General features: G+C 42.5%; 1 protein-coding gene across 1 annotated transcript in view; it reads left to right on the forward strand.

The window, feature by feature from the left end:
- TNIP3 (TNFAIP3 interacting protein 3) overlaps positions 1-13,005 on the forward strand; it is a 66,021-nt gene extending 53,016 nt beyond the window's left edge. Inside the window, exons 9-12 of the mRNA XM_048508743.1 lie at positions 2,745-2,864; positions 9,242-9,367; positions 12,057-12,110; positions 12,760-13,005. Coding sequence (XP_048364700.1) covers positions 2,745-2,864; positions 9,242-9,367; positions 12,057-12,110; positions 12,760-12,957 — 498 coding nt within the window. The 3' untranslated portion in view covers positions 12,958-13,005. The remainder of the gene's footprint in view (positions 1-2,744; positions 2,865-9,241; positions 9,368-12,056; positions 12,111-12,759) is intronic.
- Positions 13,006-13,857: the final 852 nt, after the last annotated feature.

Raw genomic sequence — 13,857 nt, forward strand, 5'->3', positions numbered from 1 at the left:
CACCCCCCCCCCCCCCCACCCCCCCCCCCCCCCACCCCCCCCCCCCCCCACCCCCCCCCCCCCCCACCCCCCCCCCCCCCCACCCCCCCCCCCCCCCACCCCCCCCCCCCCCCACCCCCCCCCCCCCCCACCCCCCCCCCCCCCCACCCCCCCCCCCCCCCACCCCCCCCCCCCCCCACCCCCCCCCCCCCCCACCCCCCCCCCCCCCCACCCCCCCCCCCCCCCACCCCCCCCCCCCCCCACCCCCCCCCCCCCCCACCCCCCCCCCCCCCCACCCCCCCCCCCCCCCACCCCCCCCCCCCCCCACCCCCCCCCCCCCCCACCCCCCCCCCCCCCCACCCCCCCCCCCCCCCACCCCCCCCCCCCCCCACCCCCCCCCCCCCCCACCCCCCCCCCCCCCCACCCCCCCCCCCCCCCACCCCCCCCCCCCCCCACCCCCCCCCCCCCCCACCCCCCCCCCCCCCCACCCCCCCCCCCCCCCACCCCCCCCCCCCCCCACCCCCCCCCCCCCCCACCCCCCCCCCCCCCCACCCCCCCCCCCCCCCACCCCCCCCCCCCCCCACCCCCCCCCCCCCCCACCCCCCCCCCCCCCCACCCCCCCCCCCCCCCACCCCCCCCCCCCCCCACCCCCCCCCCCCCCCACCCCCCCCCCCCCCCACCCCCCATGTAGTTGTCTTTTTATAATGCAATGTGTTATTGCTCTCTTTCACCTGGTGGGCTCCAAAAGACGTCATGTGGAAGCAGCCATTTATTTTCAGGATGCAGAAAGGAAGTGTTCTGCCATTGGATGCTGATGAGTAAGAATGCTGTGAAGAAGTTCAGGGTAGGGTTGAAGGGCAGGGAGTTGGACTGAACTGCCACTGCAGCAGATTCCTGGGGACTCATCCCACCACTTCAGAACACGACACCAAGCACAGGGTGATTGGAGGCCGAGAGCAATAAACTTGTCTCCACAGTAATAAATCTGATGTCCATATGCAAAACCCAACAAATGTTTAGTAGTCCAAGGTGATAATGTGGTTTGTAATCTGTTTTGATAGTATTTGGCTGTAGCGGTGTAGTTGACGTGAGGGTGGATGGAGGAGTACTTTTTCACAGCCTGTCTGTTAACTTCGGGGTGACATTCAGCATACTTTTTTGCAGCCTGTTTATGAACTTTGGGGTGACATGCAGCATATTTTCTCACAGCCTGTCTGTGGACTGATGGGTTTGTTTTCAAATAGGTTCACATGCGTTGTGGAGAGCGGTGGTAGAGTGCAGTTGGTGAAGGACATGAAGCTGGTGGTGTTGAACTGTCACCCTTAGAATGTTCATGCAGCATGTCTGTGGACTGAGTGGTTGGTTTGCCCTTAGAATGTTCGTGCCAATGGCCGGAAAACAGTAAATAGGTAATAAATCAAGTGAAAGTGAATATTTTGGGAAATCCTTTCTTAGTGAGCACCTGGAATACATAAGGAACAGGTGTGCCAAATTTCATGTGTGTGGCTTCGGTGGTTTTTTTGTTCTGTTGATGAGTCAGTCAGTGGTATTTCGCGTTTATATATATAGACAGAGGTGGGATCCAACCAGTTCTAACCAATTCTCTAGAAGTGGTTACTAATTTTTTCTGAGTGCCGAGAAGGGGTTACTAAAGCAACTTCCCTGCCCAATAGTGACTGGAGGTGGTTGTGTGTGTGGCGGTGCCACTGTTTGAATCCCACCACCATCGGAACCTGTTATTAAATTTTTTGGATCCCACCACTGGATATAGCTACTAACCTAAACTTATCAACTATATGTTTGTGAGTATTTTCAAACTAAAATATTAGAAAGTAATAGTAGCAAGCATTTCATATCTATAGGCTATTGGCTTGTACACTAGAATGGTTATTGTTAAATTTTGTTGTATGTATTCCATCTTCTCTTCAAGAACTGGTCCTCCAGGCAGTAACAACTGCTCGTATACCAGACGTTTAGAATTCACTTCTAAATAAAAAGGTGTGGCTAGATTAGTTTAAAGATACATTTTGTGTGATTAAATTGATGTCTTATTTAAAAACAAAGTCTTTAAATTATCTTAACTCTGTTTGGAAACAAATGGTGAATCAGATGGACTATACATTTTGATTTGCATGGCATACTTGAGGATCATGTTAAAGTTAATTATTCATATTCTGCATTGTTAGTATTCATAGCATGCTTGTTTCACTGCTTTTTAGTTGGACATGTTTCAAGAATAAAAAAATAATAATTACATTTGTAGTATTCTATGCCAGCCAGCAATCTAGTTTTGCATATTGGACAGAATAACGTTTTCAAGCCTTCAAGGGTATACTTGCACAAAGTGCACTGAAGTCATCCTACTGAATATGATGACAGCATAAATAACTGTGGCCAGATCATGCTTTTGGATGTAAGAGTGCATTCAGCACACCACTAAAGTGGATAAAAGGGCTGTGTGCTATGGATGAGAATGAGTGGAGCTCTAGTATGGATCAGAGGGGACTGTTGCCTGAAACATTTGGTCAATCAAGAATTTAGCTGCTGGGGGGGGGGGGAATAAGTTTCCCCATCTTAGTATTCTTCCCTTGGAACTTCATTTCCCACTTAAGGTGTCTCTGAATCCTGCAAGTTTTATTACTATAAAGACATGACTGATATTACACTATTTTTATTTTACAGGGCTTAAAGTAAGATAAAGGTACTTAAAGAATGCTTTTTATATGAGGAATATGAAGTATAATGTCTGTATTTTATTGATATAGGCCCTTCTGGATGCCTTGAACAACCATAAAGTATCTTCGCATGCCCCTAATGTGTATGAATTAAACAGGAATTGTACACAGGATGAGATGAGGATGCAAATAGAAGTTCTCAGACAACAGGTATGAATGAATTGAATATTAACCTAAGCAATAATGTAGTGACTTATTTAATCTCAAGGGTAAAATCTCTTTTATTTGTTCTGTAACAGAAAGGAAGAAAAATGACAATAATGTTCCGTGTCCATGGGCTCAGAACTCTTATTGTAAGGATAGAAGCTAGAAACACCTGATGCCCACCAGCAGTTAATTAGTATTCTTCTGTTTCATACCAACTTTTAAGCAGGCTACACTTTTCTTTCAAAAGTATTCTAGTGCATATTATCAATGCAGTATGATCTACAATTTTAAATTTTCCATGTGTAATATTGCAAGCAGAAAACACATGTATATTTCATGCAAATATGTGCCAAGGCAATACTTACAGCTGTATTTCCTGCAGAATTCATTTGTGAGGAAAACCATAAAAGCTTATGAGTTAAGTGTTGTCTGAAAAACAAAGAGCTCAGATTGAGCTGGCAATGCTTTCCATGAAGCTGCTTTATGCTAAATTCCCCAAAAGGGAATTCCAAAGTTTTGGCGACACAACCAGGAAGTCCCTTGAGTTGCCACACACTGACTCCCAGATGATGAGCTGAATTTAACTAGAGTGGCTGGTTAGGTTCACATGAGAATAGGCAGTTCTTTAGATGATCCCTAGGACCCATTCGAGTCAATGTTCTGGCCAGGGCCATACTACATAGCCACTCTGACTTTGTCTTCCATGAGGGGGTGAAAATTTTTTGTTTGTGCCATGTGGTGTGACTCCATCCATCCTCCCCATCACTAACACCAACTCCACCACCACCACCACTTTGCTCTTTTTCATTTTTGTTAAATAGCTGCAGCAAATCAGCACTTCTGCTTCTAATTTTGACTAGGCATTTGCCAGAAGAAAGAAGGAAAGGAAAAGAAGGCTCTGAAATTGGTGTATGAACTAGCACTTAAGAGGTCAACAAGCTCAGGAACAGACTTCAAAATTATCTTGTAGCTTCTTTTCTATTATCTGTTGAACAGCAACTGGATAAAATTATGTTTGTGCAGTTCATTTTATAGTTTCATATCTAAATGTCTGGGAGGGAAGGCAGCATGGTATAACCTGACCTCATCAGATTTTGGAAACTAAGCAGAGTCAGTAGTTGTAATCACCAAAAAAGACCTTGCAGAGGATGACAATGGCAAACCACCTCTGCCTTTTATTTGCCTTGAAAGTCCCTTGCTGGGGTTGGGGTTGGCATGAATCAGCTTAGACTTGATGCCACTTTAAACATACAAGTATATGTACTATCTTTTAAACTTTTTTTTAAATTTAAAAATTGAAAGCCTCAGCAAGAGGCCTGGTGTTTGTATGAACCATCCTAGCAACTATTCATTATTATTATTATTATTATTCTATTATTATTATTATTATTATTATTATTATTATTATTATTATTATTAGTCCTTCCCAAGGACCTAGGATATTAGAGGTATTTGCGTAGAATATGTGCAGTTCCTAGAAGTGCTGCTTTCTGCAGCATGTGGACTGATGTTCTGTCCAAGTTTAGGCTTTCCAGATGTTTTTCAAGATTTCTTGGGATTCCTCCTAGAGCACCGACTACTAGTGGGATTACTGTTGTTCTTTTTTGCCACAATCGTTCAACTTCAATTTGTAGGTCCTTGTATTTTGTGATCTTTTCCAGCTCTTTGTCCTCTACCCTGCTGTCAACTGGCACAGCAACATCGATGATCCAAACATGTTTCTTCTCTATCACATTATTATTATTATTATTATTATTATTATTATTATTATTATTATTATTATTGATTTCACAGCTGCCAGATCTTTAGCTGGTTGTTGGCCTTCATTACAATTTGAGCCTCACCCAGAGGCCTAGGAAGTTGTAATGTATCAGTGTAGTATTCGTGCGGATCCCAGCAGGACTGAATTTGACAGATGTTAATTTTGTCAATTCTAAGATGTTTCAAGTGCTGCCCTAGTGTTTTCAGGATGTCACCTAGGGTGCCGATTACCACTGGGACGACTTCAGCTGGTTTGTGCCATAGATGCTAAAGCTCGATTTTGAAATTGTAGTATCTAGTGACCTTCTTGTGTTCTTTTTCAATGATCCTGCTGTCACTGGGTTCTGCTATGTTGATGATAGTCACTTTCCTGTCCTCGATCACAGTGATGTCTGGTGTATTGTGTTTCAAAAATCCCACAGGATCTTGACCTTCTCATTTTCCATTACTTTCTCCAGACAATGTTCCGACCAGTTCTTAGCTGTTCTTAAGTTGTAATTCTTGCATAAATTCCAGTGGATCATCTTGGCCACTGAGTTGTGTCTCTGTTTGTACTCAGTCTGGGCAATCTTTTTGCACCCCCTTGTCGTGGGGAAGGGGCTTGCGTGCTTTGATGAAGTTGAGAACTATTCTGGAGGTAGTGTATACTTCCAGATGGGGCTACCAAGCCAGACACGTCTCAACTAAGAAACAAGTCTAAAAGTGTCCACCAACCCATAAGATATGGTGATACAAATGAAAAATTATTCCATACTGCATTGGTCGTTTCACGGGTTAACAAGGGCTGCATCGCATGCTGGGGTCCCTGGGCATGCATCGACAAATGGGCTACAAATGGACCAATGATCCAAAAGAAAGAAGTATAGTGCGCAAGAAAATCGTGCCATTATGGCTTGTTACTACAGCTCAGGGCCAGAAAAAAAGATGATGATCATGATCTATTTATTTGTTTGTTTGTTTGTTTGTTCATTCAACTTAATAAACCGCTCTTCCCTGAAGGGCTATGATGTTCTACTGAGATCTTCTGTGTGTCCCACCTTTGGAGGAGGTAGTTTGATTTTGGCCTGTTTTCCTCACAGCTATTCTCTTGGTACTTCCTGAGGAAGGGCTGTGGAGCCCATGCTGGAACAATGGAATCTGAGTGGGTGGAGGGGTGTCAAGGCTGTTGGGGCATAATTTCAGTGTTTGCCCTGGGCACCATTTTCTATAGTTATGCCCCTGGTCACTCAGGAAGCTTCCTGGGCACACTGGGTCTCACAAACCCTAGTCCCATACTCTAACCACTTCAGTACACAGAATCTTGTTATTTCAAGATCTTATCTTATAAGATGTAGTTCATTAAGCCAAAGAGTAGAGAAGATAAACTAAAAAGTACATGAAGTGTCCTCAGGCTATTTATAGTAGCTCTAATGTCTTTGGAGCAGAGAATTGATTTAATCTGTTAAACAGTGCTGAACTTCAGGAAAAGATGTACTCCTCAGATTTCCTTTTATAGTAGAACTTCAGTTTAAAAGAACGGTACTTCCCAGTTAACCTCAAATGTTGAGTCTGTCATTCTGATCACTGTTAGAATCAGCTGTTGAAACACAAATGTATATGATAGGGAGACTCCTGAACTAAAATACTTGTTTCTGTCACGTTTGAAGGACTGAACCAGATTTTACTCTGTCACATAATGCATGCCACATGCAGAAGGGTAGAAACTTGAATTTGATTGTACCGTAATGGATTGTACACATAATAAAACCTAGTATATCATTCCCACTCCCTTTCACAAATTCTTCTGAGGACACTTAAATCTTTTTCTTTTTAAATATGTTTCTCTGGTTTTATGTGCACTATGGAATTCACAGTGCACACTGGAGAACAGAAGGTTCCAATTCCAAGTTAGGAAGACTTTAAGTAATGGCTTCATTCATTTTCTGAACCATCTTCATAAGTTAAGACGGCCTCAAGGGTTGGTAGCAGACTATAAAAAGGAAAATGTTGGCATTTGTCCTGGTCACTACCCCCCTTTTTTTCTTATGGTTTGTGTTTGGAGGTGGTTTGTCCAAGAATATAGGTTGCAGGAGAATTCCTCCAAAACCTAGAAACTGGCAGAAAGCTAGCCTTGAGTATAAAGGGTTTCTTTCCCACACAGAACTAAAAAGACTATCAATCATGAGAACGAAGAAAGAAATACATGCTAGCTGAACAAAATTTCCTAAACATCTAATATAAATTATCACCCCTTTTTTGTTCTTGACCTCAGGAATAATGAATGCCATAAAGGGATGACAATTCTTTCAGAGAGCCAGTAGTAGATTACTGAAATTCCCCACCCTCTGTCAGTCAATTACACTGCAACTGGTGTAGCTCTGAAGAAAAGATCTGCCATTCTTCTACTAAGTCTCCCAGTATTATTCTCAGAGTCCATTCCCAGTGAACTTCATGCTTGAAATGCTAAATATTGAAGTTATGTTTGCCATTATAACTGGACTCTTAATTTCAGAACAAGTTTCTGACCTTGCGACCATCATGGCATGAAAATCCAGAGTTGTGTGTTTCATGTTTGTTGTCAGAAGATATTTTGAGCATATCAAGTAGAATTCTTTGAGAACTTTTAGAATAGGTTTCAGTGAAACTGAACATTAATACAACTCTGCAATGAGAAATAAGTCAAGTTGGTTCAACTTAAGTCTATCTGGCTACTTATATGCTGCTGGTCAGTAAAAAGAATAGCTGTGAAATATTTGTTGAGTGCTGGGGATAGGAACTGGCTTCAGAGAAAGTGATGCAGAGATTAATTCCTTTTCCTCTGAAGTGTAAAGGCTCACATGAATAGAAAGAAAGAAAGAAAGAAAGAAAGAAAGAAAGAAAGAAAGAAAGAAAGAAAGAAAGAAAGAAAGAAAGAAAGAAAGAAAGAAAGAAAGAAAGAAAGGCGGTTTCTGCACAGGCTGAAAGCAACGGCTTCAGCCCGGTAAAACACTGTTTTGGCAGGGACCCTTCGCACAAGCGCCGCTGCCAAATCCATGCAGCAGGACTCTGTGCCTGCCAAAATGGTGTTTTCAAAACTCACTTGGGGAGCAAGTTTTCCTGCAAACGCTGGCTTCCATCCACTGCCATGCGAACGGCAGCGGGTGGAAGCCGGTGTATCCCCCTCCCCCTCCCCAGCCCCAAACGCCTCCTTACTTCCTGCTGGCAGCCGTTGCTCTGCTGTCGCTCTGAGGAGGCCAGGAGACACACCCCCTGGCCTCTGTAGCTGCATCCGTCGCTCTGGCCATGGGGGTGTGTCCCCTAGCCTCCTCAGAGCGACAGCAGAGCGACGGCTGCCTGCAGAAGGTACGGAGACGTTTGGGGCCGGGGAGGGGAATATGCAGCTGTGCAGAGCCTGCTCCAACAGCTGCACATCCCATGGGGCCGTTTGTGCAAACGGCCCCAGAGCCTGCATTGGCATGATCAATGCCGATGCAGGCTCTCTCCCTTGGCTTTGCAGAAACAGCCAAAGAAAGAAAAAGAATTTCTGCAGACACAAAGCTGCAGTCACAAGTTGCAGTTTTTTAATTCCCAGGGCACATATCTATTAAATTATGTAAATGCTTAACCTGGGCTGCCATTGAATGCTATACAGATATTTAGGGTGGGACCTATGAATGGTTTGCGCATGTGTTAGACCGCCTCTGCCCAAAGCATGCTTCGTCTTTTGCTGGCTCTTCCATCTCTGCAGTGGCTCACTGGCAAGCACTGATCTAATGCAAATGGAATTGCTAGGGCAAGAGGAAGCACACTCCATATCAGAAGTTGTGTAGAATGCACACAGAACCTGTTCATAAGATCCGAGTCCTGGAGTATTGTTGTTAGTTGCACATAGATGAAGGGCTGTCAAGTGTGTAGGCAAAGAAGCCCATAAGCCAGGCTGCCACTAAGATTGCTTCAATGCAAGCTGGCCAAGATTTCCCAAGAGTAGCCTCCCCTATTTTTAATCCAGAGGTAGTCAGATGTCATGTTCTGGAAGAAGCCTTTCAAGCAGGCCTCAGTCATTTTCTCATCGGAAAGGAAAACTGATTGTATTGGAAAGAAAATCGTCTTCTGATGCATGTTCCTCGTTATCTCAAAAAGGTATCTTTAAAAAACCTCTGATTTGCTCTCCTTTCATGCTTTTGATTTCCCGTCCATACTTAGCATCCAACCATCTCAAAAACTGAAATGGAACGGAGATTGATGAGCATATGAGGGCTAGTGGAGTTTTCTTCATTCAGGAGCTTCAATTTTTCACTTACAATGTTAGACTGTACATTTTTATTACAAGAAATACTTCCATTCCTCAAGCACTTCTTAGCAGAAGTACAGCAATGGGGAGATCAGCAGAACCCCCTCCCTCCACCTGCCATTGGACCAGATTCAGGCTAAAGCACATAAGTAACATGACATAGTCAGCATATAGCAAGTAAATGTGCAATCTGACCAAATTGCCAAGAGTTGTGTCAGGTAACCACTTGCCTATTTTATTGTTGCAAATATTTCCCCAAAGGATACAGGAATATACTTTTATAGAATTCCACTGTACATTTCTATTAATTACATTTTGGAACTAATTAGTTGCTGCCATTAAAAACTAATGCATCAACTCCCAATTGTAGGTTCAGATATATGAAGAAGATTTTAAAAAGGAAAGATCTGATAGAGAAAAACTTAATGAAGAGAAAGAAGCACTTCAGAGAGTTAACAAAAGAGCACAGTCTCAGTTGAAGAAACTAAATTCTCAGGTATGAGTTGATATGAAGGTATCATTGCGAACAATGTTCATTTTGCTTACATTCCAGGCAAACGAAGACTTTCTGGCTTCTGTTAATTGACGCTGAGTTTATGAGAGATCACCACCTGGGATGAAATCATTCTGATGTAATGCTGTTTATGGAGACATGAATAATTTGAATTCTTTTCCAGATAAAATAGATGGAGCAATCAGTGACGAGCAACCCCATCCAAGAGGCCTGGTGGCCAGCCACAGCACCACAGCCATAGTGCCCCGCCACACCCATAGGGGCTTCTTGGTGGTGTGGGGAGGCTTGCAAAGCAAAAATCCTCCCCACCACTGAGAAGCCACCCATCGGGCTTCACGTTTTTAGGTGCCATCAGTCTAAAGTTCCGTCTGCCAACGTAAGATGGTAAATTGCTGGGAAGAAGCGAACTACTTTTGGCTCCCCCCTCCAGTTATGTCCCTGGCTCACCCTCACTATGCAGGCAGCAGTGAAACATTGGAACACTGATGCCATGTTCCGTGCCACATCCTGGCACCAGAGAGGGCAGCAAAAATCACTTCTCCACTGAGTCAAGTGCTCATGGAGGGCAAATCCTCTAAGCCCATGGGTGGATTTGTTCCCTTTGGATGGGGCTATAAGAGTACTAAAAGCTCCTTTGCCATCTCTTCTTTCAGATTTGCTTAGCAATTCTGAACAGAGTTATATATTTCTAAATCAATTGAAGCCCATGGAATCTTTAGGATTACACTATAACCGAGCAATCTGAGAAATATTCCTGGGGGTATTGAATAACTGACTGATTCTGGATAGACCTGCATAGGAATGCTGTCTTAATTAGGGTTGGAGATTTGGATTAAACAAATATCAGATCCAGCCCGAATCTGGGCAAATTCGGGCATATTTGGACAAAAATTGTCCGAATATGTCCTGCCCAAATATGAACGAATCCGAATGCAAGGTATTCGGGCTGGGTGGGAGGTATTTTTGGTGGTTTTTTGCATTTTGGACTGCAGGGAGTGCTTTTTTAAAGCTATCAGCACCAAAATTTCAGGCTATCACCCAGTCCTGATGATACCACCCAAGTTTGGTGAAGTTTGGTTCACTGAATTTTCACTGAAGTTTGGTTCACTGAGTTTAGGGTATTTACCAAGCCTAGTTTTAATATGTTAATAAACCAGTCTGTCTCACCACAAAAGAATATTTCGGAGTTACACCCATGCCATAAGAGTAGGATTTATTTGAAAAGAACAAGGAATGGTAGTAGGTCAAAGAATGAAAGTAGGACTTTTATTCAAAAACTCTCTTAACTTGTTTGGTGTTTAACTCAGATAAATAGTATATGACTCATTGACTAATTCAGTTAACAAGGATATCCTAAACGTAAACCTAAAGTATTCCCAGTAGATTCCTGAAAAAGATGATAAATGAAAATTCATATCATTGTGCAGAGGACACAGAATTAGAGTTGAGTTCACTGAGTGTGAAAACAGATTGTTTTACCCACTGCTATTTGAGAATAAATATTGACATTTTCTGAAATAGGGATAGCATTCAGGGAATAAATGGTATAACTTTGTAACAATCAATGTCTTTTCATTAATATATGCTTTGGAATTAGCAAGGAGGAGATATTCTGCTCATTTTACCCAAACTATTTCCCTCATAAAAATTATTGTTTTGTTTGAAATACAATCTATCTTGTCAGATATTTCAAGTTCCCCTTATTATTTCAATTATTTCAAACAAGTTTCCACTAGAGGGCATGAGAGTTCTTGATTTCAGTAATTCTGGAATTCTGCCTGGTCTGCTTTTCAATAGCATACTGGAATGCTGTTTATGCATATCACATATCAGACTGTATACACATATTATAGCATGCTGGTGTATGTGTTTCTGTATATCCATATCACTGTGAGAATAATAGAATCATAGAGTTGGAAGAGACTCAAAGGGCCATCAAGTCCAACTCCCTGCAATGCAGGAACACACAATCAAAGCACTCCTGACAGATGGCCATCCAACCTCTCTTTAAAAACCTCCAAAGAAGGAGACTCCACCACACTCCAGGATAGTGCATTCTACTGTTGAACAGCCCTTACTGTCAGGAATTTTTTCCTGATGCTTAGGTGGAATATCTTTTCCTTCATCTTGAACTCATTACTCCTGGTCCTAGAAGTTCATAGAGTTATCATTGTGGGAAGTCAATGTGTGTTGTAGTGGTTAAAGAACTGAACAATGACTGTGAAGACCTGGATTCAAATTCCTTCTCAGCCATAAAGCTCACTGGTACCAATAACACACTTTAAGCTAGCCTGCTTTACTGCATTGTTGGAAGGATAAAATAGGAGTGCAAGGCTTGTGTTTACCATCCTGAACTCCTTGGCTGAAGGATGGAATAAAAATGTTAATAATAAAAATGATAGTTGTATTTGAGAATTCGATCCATGCTTCCTTGTCATTCTGACCTTCACAAATGCACAGCCGGAAGATATGATACTATACAATGAAATACACCCTTGATATGTAACCGTGATAATTAATGAAAAGGTGAGTATACATGTTTCTATCTGTGCAAACAACCACTGCTACTAGTTATGTGCTGTACCATGGAGTGTGCATTATTTGTTCTTGATAAATCTGAGACATGCAGATTACATGTTTAGCTCATCATAATGATTTTTTGCTCTCACAGCTTAAAGACTTCCAGGAAGAAAAAGAATTCCTTGAGAAGCAAGTAAAGCAACAGGTGTGTGTCCATATAGGTGTGTGCCCAAGTTCAAATTACTTTTTAAACATTGGTATGAATATGAAATGTAGATCTGTCTAGGGCTTAATTCAGTTCCAATCTAGTTAAACTCATTTTACTTTTGTTACAAGGACTGCAGGCAAAGTTTTGCTTGTGATGTGATTCTGTGCACTATGCAGAGCATGATACCGAGTCCCAAATTTAAAAATGCCAAGAATGTCTGCTTTCTTTCTGTTTTAAGCAATCTTATTATACACTTATATACAGCAGGAACTGTTTAGTGGTTACAAATTCAAGGCTGTTGTAATCAACCAAATGAATTCAAAGTAGTAATAGATTTTATTGCCTTTTTCCCCATTACTTAACTTTCATTCAAGTTTGGGGAATCACCCAGACAGTCCTTACTTCAGGCATTAGACATATTAGCATTAGTTTAGTATTGCAACTTCTGCTAGTGAGAATTGTAAAGTTGTGGAGCCTGCATTGTAGACTTGCCATATTTCCTCTGAGAATCCAGCACTCTACCCAGTCTGTTACCATAAATTCCTGGTTGCACACTACAATATGAGTGATCATTGTAATATGCCACCTGGATTAACTCTAAAATACTACCAAGTGTGTCTTTTTTTAATTTTAATTTTGTTAACAGGCCAGGGAAGTCCAAGCACTGCCAGAGCAACAAGGTTTTCCACATCAGATGTTTGGCCCTCCTTGTCTTAGCTGCAGGAACTGTGGGCTATTTCACCCTTACTCTGAATCCTGGATAACGTTGGTCCCATGTGGCATTAATAGAACAGCACAATCCCCAGCAATACTTCCTGTCATTACTTCTACTTCACAAAGCTGAAACACTCAAAAATCAACATTTCACAACCAGGAATGCCATATTCTGCAAGTACACTGTGAGGAAAAATAAATCAATTGGAATAGTGTGAAAATTGTGCAACCTATGTAACTTTTCTGTTTCTTGTTTCTCAATTCCACACTTCTAAAGGTCATCTAACACCCTCTTTTGTAACATCTGTTTTCTCCTGTGATTTTTTATATATATATATTTGTTCTGTAATTTGCTGCAATGTTTAGACATTCACTCTGTGTTTTCCAGCCGTTCCCAGGTATTGTATGTGGCTTAGGTATTTTCCCTTTTTCCTGCTTCCTCAAATGACAGTCACAAAAGATTAAGACAAAGGTTAGTGTCTTTTTAAAAACACACACACATGTATCTGAATTTTCTTAGCTCTATGAAAATCATGCAGAGGCAATGAATTATTGACTCACACAGAAAACAGAATAGATTTTTTTAACATCACGTTTGAGTCCCTCTTCAGGGAAATATAGCTTTTCACACTGCTACCCAAACTGGTATATGTATGTCAGGGTCATAATGTGAAAAGGTATTCCCCTTGCTTACTTATTTTATTTATTATTGGGTTTTATAGACTGCCCTACCTCCGAAGGGCTCTGGGTGGTGTACAACATAACATCTCAACAAGATATAAATAAAACCCATTAAATTAAAATTAAAATACAGCGGTCAATACAATAAAACGGTGTCCAGCGATAAAACCCTTATTAAAATCCCCCCAAGGATGGGGGAACAGTGGGTCCCATGGATGTTAAAGGGACCCGAACATAAGGAGAATAAAATGGGGCATTGCAGTCAGTGACTGGTCACTCCAAAGGCCTGGTGGAACAACTCAGTCTTACAGGCCCTGCAGAATTCACCAAGATCCCGCAGGGCCCAGAC

The sequence above is a fragment of the Sphaerodactylus townsendi genome, linkage group LG10, assembly GCF_021028975.2.
Source record: "Sphaerodactylus townsendi isolate TG3544 linkage group LG10, MPM_Stown_v2.3, whole genome shotgun sequence".
Lineage (NCBI taxonomy): Eukaryota > Metazoa > Chordata > Lepidosauria > Squamata > Sphaerodactylidae > Sphaerodactylus > Sphaerodactylus townsendi.